This window comes from Alligator sinensis, unplaced genomic scaffold (genome assembly GCF_000455745.1).
Source record: "Alligator sinensis unplaced genomic scaffold, ASM45574v1 scaffold524_1, whole genome shotgun sequence".
NCBI lineage: Eukaryota > Metazoa > Chordata > Crocodylia > Alligatoridae > Alligator > Alligator sinensis.
The window spans coordinates 88458-99256 of record NW_005842747.1 but is presented as its reverse complement, the minus strand read 5'-3'; the positions used below and the strand labels follow the sequence as shown (position 1 = coordinate 99256).

At 55.2% G+C, this 10799-nt stretch overlaps 1 protein-coding gene across 3 annotated transcripts; it reads left to right on the top strand.

Annotated features, from left to right (window-relative positions):
- Positions 1-107: 107 nt before the first annotated feature.
- On the top strand, positions 108-9858 carry LOC102385385 (zinc finger protein 398-like). Of its 3 annotated transcripts, none has more exons than XM_014525125.2 (6): positions 108-711; positions 2188-2287; positions 3353-3466; positions 3655-3765; positions 4619-4822; positions 7673-9858. In XM_014525125.2, the coding sequence occupies exons 1-6, from the start codon at positions 328-330 to the stop codon at positions 8593-8595; spliced, it is 1836 nt and encodes a 611-aa protein (XP_014380611.1). In that variant the 5' UTR covers positions 108-327; the 3' UTR covers positions 8596-9858. The 3 variants fall into 3 exon arrangements, with proteins under 3 accessions (XP_014380611.1, XP_014380610.1, XP_014380612.1); XM_014525124.2 differs by having other exon boundaries at positions 111-711; positions 2188-2314; XM_014525126.2 differs by lacking the exon at positions 4619-4822 and having other exon boundaries at positions 117-711; positions 2188-2314; positions 7673-9857.
- The last annotated feature ends 941 nt before the right edge of the window (positions 9859-10799 follow it).

Genomic DNA, 10799 nt, shown 5'->3' with positions numbered 1-10799 from the left:
GTGTGGCGGGGCCCGATGTGTCACCGGGCGGCGGTCGCGGGGGCGCCGGGAATGGGGTTTTGGCCCCGCGCTTCGAGGGGACGAGTCCGGCGCGGGGCCTGGGGGCCGGGCCGGGCCGGGCGAGGTGACCTTGGGCGGGCCGGCCGCGGTACAAGGTCCTTCGCTGCGCTCCCCAGACGAAGCCGAGTCCGAGCTGCTGTTAGCGCAGAGCGTCCGACGCCGATATCATTTAATCCCAGGATAATTGATGTCTGTCCGTACGCGGCTGGGGCGGGACACGGCCTCATTTCTCTTCTTCGTCTTGGCAAACAGGATCTGGACTGGGACATGGAGTCCCAGGACCTGTGCCTCGTGCAGCCCCTCGACGTCCCCGAGCAGCCTCCCGTGGGCGAGGCCGACCTGCCGACGGCAGAGATTTCCTTGACGCTGGTGGCCGAGATCCAGGCGGTGGACAGGAAGGTGGATTCCCAAGCGGCAAAGCTGATGAACCTGGAGGGCCGGATGCGGATGGCCGAAACCAAGCTGATCGGCTGCGAGAAGACGGCGGTGGAGTTCGGCAACCAGCTGGAGAGCAAGTGGACGGCGCTGGGCACCCTGATCCAGGAGTACGGGCAGCTGCAGAAGAGGCTGGAGAACATGGAGAACCTGCTCAAGAACAGGAACTTCTGGATCCTGCGGCTGCCGCCCGGCGCCAAAGGGGAGATCCCCAAGGTGAGGACATCCCAACTCGTCCCTATCAGGCGCCGAAGGGGCTTTTCCGGTCCTGCCAGTATTGTGCACTCGCCGTTTTGCTGTCAGGAGCCTCCGTGTGCAGCCTTTCTCGTCCCCTTACGGGGCTGCCCTGCAATCCCTTCCCTTTCTCCCATTGCTTCCCAAACCGAATAGGGTCTTTCCGTGTCACACCTTGCTCTCCCATCGTAGAAAAGGAGAGTTGGAGGGGACCTCAGGAGCGACTTCCACTTCCAACCGTTGTTGGAGGGTCCCTTCCAACCCTCATTTTCTAGTCCAAGCCTCTGCTCTAAGCAGGACCAGCCCCAATTACATCCTTCCAACTAGGGGTTTCTTGAGCCGGGCCTTAAAAACCAAGCCCAGGTTAAGGGGAGGCTTTTCCAAATTGACTGAGAGATTGGAAACGAGCCAGCCAGCGCACAGGCGAGGCAGAAGTAAGAGCGTTCCTCTTCCTCTTTTGTGCCCCACCTCTTGCACACGGAGAATTCATGGTATAAATGCCACGCAGCGACCAACTCTGTTTCTCATTGGGGAGTTCAATACAGTCCTGACACCTCGAGGAAGCCCAGACTGGCCAGTTGAAACACTATTTGCTAACCAAAGCCTCCGCTGTGAGAAGCTGAATATGCAAAGTGCCCAGTGCAGTTCAGCCTGTTTGTATTTATGCCCCAAGTACCAGGCAGACAGGCATGGGGGGGAAAGCAGGCTGCTGCTCTGGGTGCTTGCAAAATAGGTTTGCAGCTTAAGTGGTCAGACCCTTCGCTCCTGCAGAATTACATGTGTGCTGCTCGGAGGCCCCGCTCTGTAATCGCAGCACAGTCCCGCACAGCGCCTGGGGCAGGATTGCAGAATCACAGACAACGGGGGCTGGAAGGGATCTCAGGAGGTCACATCTAGTCCAACCCCTGCTCCAGGCAGGACCAGCCCTAACTACATCATCCCAGCCAGGGCTTTGTCTAGCTGGGTCTTAAACATCTCCAAAGACGGAGACTGCACCACCTCTCTGAGGAGCCTGTCCCAGTGCTTCACCACCCTTCTGGTGACAAAGTTTTCCCTAATATCCAACCTCAACTTCCCTTGCTGCAGCTTGAGCCCGTTGCTCCTTGTCCTGCCATCTGCCCCCACTGAGAACAGCCCAGCTCCATCCTCTTTGCAGCCCCCCTGCAGGGAGGTGAAGGCTGCTATTCAATCCCCCTCGGTCTTCCCTTCTGCAGACTAAATCTGCCCATTTCCCTCAGCCTCTCGTTATACGTCATGTACCCCAGCCCCCCAACCATTTTTGTTGACCTCCACTGGACTGTCTCCACTTTGTCCACTAGTGGGGGGCCCAAAACTGGACACAGGACTCCAGATGTGGCCTCACCCGTGCTGAATAGAGGGGAAGAATTGCTTCCTTAGATGTGGGATGTTCTCAGCCAGAACCAGAGTGACTGATCCGCTCCCCGCTTGTGATTGCAGGTCCCGGTGATGTTCAACGACGCCTCATTCAATTTCTCAGAGCAGGAGTGGAAAAACTTGAACGAGTGGCAGAAGGAGCTGTACAGGCACATCATGAAAGGCAACTATGAGGCTGTGATCTCGCTGGGTAAAGATTGACTGGGTTCGCTTCTTTGTGTGAAGCTGCAAGTTCTCTGAGGCACCAGGTTTTCAGAGTCGCCGTTACATCAGCTCCAGTACTGCCCACACACTGGAGGGTCAGAGAGGGCTGGTGGGGTCAGGCAGTGGGATAGCGAGACATTCACCCAGGTGGTGGCGGGTTCTGGGCAGCCTGGACTTTCGGTCCTTGTTATTTTAGCAGCAGGTGGGTATCCCGATGCCAACTGTGCTGCAGTTGTGCTCCTCGGCAGCACCACGAGATCGTGGAGAGGAGAGAAGAGGTACCAGTGGGTGGTCTCATTAGGCTGGTGCAGGTGGAAGAGTGGTGTTCACTAAGGAGAGGGGGGCATGGGTGCTTGTGCTAAGGTCCACAGGTCCGTTGCAGGGGTCTATCAGCCTGCGGGAGGGGCAGCTCCCACCTCCTGGAGTGCCCTGCAGTGTCCTCAGCCTCGTAGCAGAGCCAGTGTTCCCTCTTGTAGAAAGCAGGACCCTCCATTTCATGTGGCTCGATATTCTGCCAGCGTCCTGTGGCCACAGGAAATTGTCCCCCGCGGCTCTGCTTGCTTTTCATAGGTACCAGGTGCCCCCGTATGCTTCAGAGAGGGAGCTCGGTGAAACAAAACAGAGACAAAAGGACGTTTCTGTCTCCAGCCTCTCTTCCCCTCTTCTGTGACATCCGGGAGCTTTGCTGGCTCTGAGCACAGAGTACAGCTTTTGTTACAGCCCAGTCCAGCAGGGTCACTTCTGCCCCACTTCAAGCAGGCTGGAAAAGAGCAGCCCCTGACCATTGCACAGAGAATAATAAAGCAGAGCCCTTGGGGAGCACAGGCAGATTTCCCTCTCACCCCTCAAGACCGTGGCATGATCAGGAGCACCCCTGCCCCCACGAGCCATGTGAAGGCCCCTTTAGCTCCTTTCTCATTACCTCTCCTGGCCGTGTAAGGAGGCCGGTCTTCGGTGCCGGGGTGTATCCTGCCTCATGTGCCTTGAGCAGGAGGAAAATATTCTGACCCTTTTCCATATGCAGATGCTGCCATCTCCAAGCCCGACCTTCTGTCCCGCATTGAGCAAGGGGACGATCCCAGTGACGGGGACCAGGGAGACTTTGAGGGAAGAGAAACCCCTAGAGATCCCAATATGGGTGAGTAACAGCCTGAAACCCATCAGAAACAGTGAGAGAAAGGAGCCGGAGCCCTGGCACTTATCCCTTCTGATGAGTTTTGTCCACGTTTTCCTCTCCTACCTAGCTCCAATCCCACTTGCCATCACTCCTGGAAAGCCACAGCCAGGGTTAGCAAAGCACTGTTCAATTCTCTTCCCTGTGAACAGGATTTCCTGGTTCTACTCCCACCGAGAGCTCATGGAATAAATACGAGGAGACGCCAGCTGCAAACCAGGGGATCACTGATGAGAAGGGGGTCCCGACAGACCCTGGCACATGTGAGTTTTGTGGACAGAGCATCCCAGGGCACCAGGTAGTTGGAGGGAGAGATGGGGCTACGCTTAGCATCTACTCTCTGTGGGGCAGGTGGCAACAGACTGTGTGTTGAGGGTGGATGGAGCATCTGGTGTTGCAGCCTGGGTGTGTTACCAGAGGAGGGAGGGAGGGCAGGGACTGGGGTGGGGGTACTGGAAAAAGAGGCGTTGATGCAAGGTGGGAGGTGAGGAAAGGGGGAGAGTCCCCTGGATGGGGATGGCACGGAGAGTATTGGGCAGGTCAGTCAGTGCCAGAGCTGAAGGAGCCTGCTGAGGTATCCGGGGTAGTGGGAGCAGCTGAAGAGCACGTGCATGGGACAGGGCTGAGACTGGATAGGGCCTTGCAGTTGCTTAGATGCTTGGTGTAGACCCCTCATCCCTGAATTCTGGGGGGAGGGATTTAGGAAAACCACAGAAACACCCAGTTGTAGTGCAGGGTCTGAGACCTGCGAATGCCCTGGCCTCAGGGAGAGGAGACAAGGCAGCCCCCTATGCAGTCAGAGGCAGGGCAGGGGATTAGGGTCCAGTGCCCATCGCGGTACCGCAGCCCTGGCTACCAGCAGCAGCAGTGCACATCTTCCTGGAGGGGAGCAGTGAATCCCCCCGGGACACAAACGGGGCATGCGGAAGTGGAGTCCAGCCCAGCACTTGTCCTTGTGACTGCTGGGATGGGAAGAGAGGTGGTACCTCCCCATGGCGGTTTCTGCCAAGCCTGTTTACGGAGATACCCGGTGGTCAGCCAGTACCTGCTCCACTTTGGGGAACTACATAAGATACTGTGGCCTGATTCCTCCTTCGACCCGTTAACACAAATCAGTTCTTCACCAGCCGCTGACTTGCTGGGGTTTGCCCCTTGCAATGGAATCGAGGGCCCCTGAGACCCATGAGTCAGAGCTGGGTAAAACGTTGCTTGCCTTACGAGACCAAATAAAAGAGCAGGACTGCACACGGACGGAGGAGAGGGAAGCCGTGCAAAACAGCCACCATTCGTTCTACCCCTGTAGGGAGAGACCCGAAGCAGGTGAGGGGGCAGGGAGTTACCGTCCTGGCATCCCGTTCTTTTCAGGGGCGCTGTGCTGGGGAGCATCCTGTGTCCCCTTATGCATATTCACCTCTGGGAGTTTGCCCTTCTCCATATCTGTCCTCCCAGACCCACTTATTTTGAGATTCCCACTCTTCAGAGGTTCCTTTGCCATCACTAACAGGTGTGCTAACAAGCTGCCCCGGTGGCTTATTGCTGCAGTAATTTATTACCTAAAAACACCTTCACGCATCCACAGTTTGCATCAACAGCTTCTTTTGTTATCCTCATCAACTGACTCCATTAGCCTCCCTTCCTATTAGCAATGCAAAGCCCTAAGGTCATTCGCCTGTTACCTGCTCACATCAAAGGCTTATATATTGGGCGTTGCCTTATGCCAGGCCTGTAAATGACAGGTCCCACGTCCCACTATATTTTCTTCTTGCATTACAGCAGTGATTCTCACCCGAGGTGACAGGGCACCCTGGGGCCTTGAGCTCCTTTCAAGGGTGCCATGGGGTGCCACACGATGCTAGCACAATTAGGTGTGCACGCATGATTCACCTGATAAACCCAGAGATTTCAACTAGGAATCCAGAGTGTTAAAAACATGCTGCCCTGCTGCAGTCTGAGTTCTTTGCAACAGAAGAATTGCTCTGGGGTTTGTCTGTAGTCAAACACCAGGGTGGATAAAAATCAACATTTAAAAAAATTAAAAAACAGATTTTTTTTAATTTAATCATATTTTTGTTAAAATGCTTTTTAAAAAAAATAAACTTATAAAAAGTAGTTTTAATTTAAGATCTGTTAAAGCGCAAAGATACCATCATGAAGTAGGGATTATAACTTCTAGGTATATACTATTTGAGACAATCTATTCATGTAACCTTTTCAGAAGTTTTATAAATAGGTCACAACAGGCCATGGGCTGTATTCGGGGCCCAATCTTATCGGGGTCCCAGAGGCTCCTCTACAGATTAGTAAAGAGTAAAGAAAATCGTTCTACCCAGTGGGACGTAGTGCTCAGTCTAGAAGATCCCATAAACATCTCGGTGATGCCTCGTTTCAGACTCAAACTGTGGGTGTACATCTCCAGAGATCATGGGCAGACAAGGTGCTTTGGGTAGATGAGAGATCTTTTATTAGACCAACTAAATAGCCGTTCTTCAGGCATAGGGAGAGTTTGTCGTCTCCAGAGATCACGTCCTTGTTAACAGCAGTGTGTGGCGATGAGAGAGAACAGGCCTGATACCCACCCATCAGCCCTCTGGTCTCTGCACGTTTGTGTACACCGTCAAGCCCTTACCTCTTTCTAAAAGTGCAGAGTTTCAAGAAGTTAAATGAATAAAGGAAATCAAACGACAATGATTAAATTGATATCTTCCACATTGCTGGGGTTTTGGTTGTAGCCGTGTTGGTCTAAAGACATTTTTACCTTGTATTATTACCATTGTAGTGCTTTCCCTTTGGCCTTTTTTGTCCCCTGCTTTCTTCTCCCTCCCTTCCCTGCTTTACCTTTTGTTTTTCTGTTTCTACCTATTTATATTTTCACTGACATCCTGCCACAGTTTTAGCTTCTCTCATTCCTTGGAGTCTCAGACCAGCAGACTCCCCATGCCTCACGAAGGGCGACTGCGCCCAAAAGCTTGCCAAGAACTTTTTTCCAATGACTCAGTTGGTCTAATAAAAGATATCGCATCTACCCAAAGAAGCTTGCCTGCCTATGAGTAAATTGAGGCTTCCTGACCAGTGATTTTAATCACCATTTAAATTGATATGATTTCAGTCAAATCCACCCTGCCAAACACCAAGGGAAAACTGAGAACTGATATTGTCCAAGGGATGCCTTGCATCTGCTGAGGGTGCCTTGAGTCTACAAACGTTGAGAACCACGGCGTTCTAGCAAAGGAAAGGTTAAGGTATTAATACGTGAAGCTTACTCATGCACACTAAGAGCAGCAAGGCTGCAGCATCAGGAAGCTAGAAATGAGGAAATTCCAGAATTAAAAGACACCATGCTTCACCACTTTGTGGGGGGTGGGAATCTGCAGTCTGATAAGCACAGCCCTGACACAGAGGTCAGCCTCTGCCCTGGCACATGGCACAGCCTTGGGGTCACTGGCACTTTGCAAGGGAAAGGGTACGGGGATTGCTTTAGCCCATCAAAGCAATGCATACAGCATCCTTGCTTTCAGAAAGAGCTGAGCTGGGTTGGCTGATACTTCACAGCAAAGAATCGGCCTGCGGCAGACACCCGGCTTGCTGCGTTTCAGGTCCTTACCATGGGAAGCGGCGGGCAGCCTCACTGCTGGGCCGTGCTGGAAGCCAAGCCTATAGCTTTTCAAATCCAAATTTCTGCAGAAATCGGTGTTTTCAGGCCCCGCCTAGAATGACAGCATCTGCGGCGTTCCTGCGTCTCTGAATTGCAGACCCCGATATCTGCCAGACGTCAAGTCACTGGTGTTCGGTGGTTTCTGTTTACTGCTATCTGTGGTAGGCACATAGTGCTAGGGGCTGTACAAAGCCCGAAGGAAAAGTGGTTGCTCCCTCATTTATTTTTACTTTTTTTCCTCACTCCAAACTATAACCGCCCATCTGCAAAGGTCTGTTCTGCTTTATCTCCCTTCGCTATATCCATAGACCTTACTACCCTGGTGCCCAGACCTTAATGACACTCAGGAATATTTTGGCCTTGTATTCCTGGAGCTCCCCAGGGGGGACCATGACTGTGTTGTGCCAATTGCTGTCTGACAAGAGAGAGCTTGTCACCTCAGTCATCAGGTTTTCAGTGTCTCTGAGGAATGAAATGGTCCCCACCCCTACCCCCCGTCTTTCTCTCTGTTCTGGCAGATGTGCAGCCGGGTGATGAGGACAGTGCCGAAAACCCAGAGCTTTCCAGCATGGTACCAGGGAAGTGGGAAGAGGGTTTCCCAAGCCCCACAGAGGAAGTGAAGCCACCCAACAAGAGTCGGAGCAGTGCAACAGCGCAGCAGAGGAGCCCGCTGGGTCCCGGGCTGCGCCGTTCAGCTCGCCGGGGGAAGGATGCCGTGAAGAAAGAGCCCTCTGAAGAGGCCTACGCTGCAGAGGGGCCGTACATCTGCTGCGAATGCGGGGAAAGCTTCCTAGACAAGCAACTCTTTGCCACGCACCAGAAGGTCCATGGGTTGGGCGGCACCTGCCCCTTGCTGGAGCCCGGGGAGAGCTTCCGGCAAAAGCCCAAAGCACCTTCCCCGCGAACCCAGGCGCCCGTCCGTGCCAAGCCACCCAAGCGCCCCGAGGCCGAGCGGGGCGGCAACGTCAAGTACAGCTTCGTCCGGCACCAGGCCAACCACATGGTGGAGCGACCCTACACGTGCACGCAGTGCAAGGAGAGCTTCAGCCTGGAGGTGAGCCTCATCCTCCACCAGAAGCTGCATACGGGGAAGGGGGACGGGCCACTGACCTGCACCTACTGCGGCAAGGACTTCCGGGACCTGTCCAAAGCCATCCGGCACCAGCGCATCCACACGGGCGAGAGGCCCTACCAGTGTACGCAGTGCGGGAAGAGCTTCATCCGGAGGGATCACCTGCTGAAGCACTGGCGTGTGCACACCGGGGAGACGCCCTACCAGTGCGCCGTGTGCGGGAAGCACTTCCGCTACAAGGAGTCCCTGAACTGCCACCAGAAGATCCACACGCGGACCTCAAACGCCCCGACCCCGGAGGACGCGCAACACGCCGAGACGGGGACGCAGACCGGCCACTTCTTCGTGAAGAAGGAAAGCAAGCCGTAGCGCCGGGCACGGCGGGGATGCACGGGCTGTTGCGTTTTGGGCTGAGGGAAGCCAGCCAAGGGCAGTGTCATGGAGAGGGACCCCCAGTCCACTGCTTCCCCGCGTCATCGTGCTCCCGAGCCGGCTTTGTTGAAGTTTAAACGGCGTTCCTCTTTATAACTGTCCGTAGCCAGGCTGAGCCGCCGCCCTCCACCTAGGGTCATGTGGGACTTGCATAGTTTTTAGCTATTCCCCTGCACGGGTTTGGATCCCCGCCCCCCGAGAGAATCGCGGTGCATGGTTCTCCAGAGTGGCGGCAAGGGGGTTTGAGCAGCTGTTCCCACCTACCAGGCACATTCAGGCATGATCGGAGTTTTCCAGGCCCCCGTTTCCCACTCCAGAGCTGGAAGCACGGAGTTGGGGGTGCCGTTCCCCAGCCGCGGGCTCTGTTAAGACACCCTGAACAGTGCTGCTGTGCCGCGGGGGCAGGGCTGGGATTAGGGAGAGGAGAAGGAGCAAGAATTGAGCTGGGGAGGCAACAATGATGAAGAATACAGAGCAAGGAAGGAGGAAAGGGGCTGTGGGGAGAGAAGAAGGGGGGGGAAGAAGGAGAGAGAAGGGTGTAGGTGTGTGGGGCATTCACTCGAGCAAGAGGATTTCTCCACGGAGAGGACTGCGTCCTCATTGAAGGGCATAACTTGACCCAAGCAGGCTGCATCCGGGTCTGGCCCGAAGGACAGGCGCCAGCCCTCCGTTCACACGAGCTCCTACCGACGGTGACTTTTACTGGGTCTGGTCACAAACTCAGGTAGGTCAGAGGAGTGAAAAGCGACTTCTGCTAACCCCTGTAAAGAGATGTTTGCTTGTTTTTAGGTAATCACGTAGACAAACTAGTATTCTATTATTATAATTATTATTATTATTCGGCAACGAAACACGTGGCGCTATATCTCACGGTTGAACTAAAACCCTTAGACGTCGGAGGTAACGGACCTCCTTTTCAGACATCTTTGTACATATCGGTCGAACGCTGCAGGAGCTAAGTGTCGTCGTTAACGAGGTGACTGTAACTAGGTGTCTCTTCCTCTGTGTCATGTCAGCTGCTGGTGTGTAGTCATGCCTTTGTAACACCTTTTTTTGTAGAGTCCGTCAATACAGTGTTCCTGTTCTGAAGGCCGTGTGGGGTGAGTCGTGGTACGTCTCTGTCTGCCTCCGCACCGATCCGAGCCCCTCCTCTTCTGTGCGTCTTTATCCCCCTTCCTCTGCCCCGGCTGCAAATTCTGTTCGTGCTTTCCTAGTTGGCCGGTATCTACACTGATAGGGGAGGACAGAAATCCTGTCCTGCCACAAACACAAGGATCGGCCGAACCAAAGGGACATATTCCCAATGGGTCTGGGGGGAGGAGGGTGCACTCACGCATTCAAGCTTTTTGCAAGCGCTGGGGCTAGAAACCCGCGGCGGTCAGTGTGGACGCAAGTGTCGTCGTCCCCTGTGTCCCCTTCACGCCGCGAGCTGGGGCCGCGAGGAAAACACCCAGCAGCAGGATGCTGGAAGCGGTCTGCCGCTCTGGTGCCGCCAGGCGGGTGGTGTCCAAAGCCTCCGTCCCGAATCGCCGCAGCCCCAAACTTGGGGGATCCTTATGGTTCCTGGGCCCTTTCCTTTCAGGGATGTGTCTGTCCCTGCCTCGAGTCGCCGGGGTGTCTTCTGTGTCCCTGGGCAGCTCCAGGCAGGAGGGGGCAATGCTGCTTACCCCGAGGCTGTCGGGAATAAATAGGGGATGGGGTCAGTGCTGCACAGGGGCACCGCTCTACTGCCTGGGATGGAGCAGCGTAATCGCAGGAGCCAGGCTGGCGGGGAGTCTGGGGCAGGGTCCGCCCCGTCCAAACCAGCCCGGGGACATCTGTCATTTAAACGCTGCACAACTGACACCCCGATGTGGAGTCGGACATCGCGGGGGCCGATGTCTGGCCCCTATGAAAGGCTGTTAATGCACTTGGGAGCCCGGGCTGAGGCCAGGACCCTGCTGCAGAGCAAGGCAACCCCCAGTCCTGACCAGTCTGGGGAGGGGGGGAAATCTCCTTCTGCCCCTAATGCGGAGAAAAGCAAACCCACCCCCCACCCCAGTGCGGACCAGTCTGAGCCGGGGGGGATCCCTTCCCGCCCCAGTGCGGGTGGGCTGAGCCCGGGCGGAGGGGCCGGACCCCAAGGGCCGTGCGGGCGGGAG

Bases quoted from the DNA above. Each gene is read 5' to 3' on its own strand.
- LOC102385385 (XM_014525124.2), top strand. From the start codon at position 328: ATGGAGTCCCAGGACCTGTGCCTCGTGCAGCCCCTCGACGTCCCCGAG. The intron at 3,467-3,654 runs GTGAGTAACAGC...CCCTGTGAACAG, and splicing joins CCCTAGAGATCCCAATATGG to GATTTCCTGGTTCTACTCCC. The intron at 4,823-7,672 runs GTGAGGGGGCAG...CTGTTCTGGCAG, and splicing joins TAGGGAGAGACCCGAAGCAG to ATGTGCAGCCGGGTGATGAG.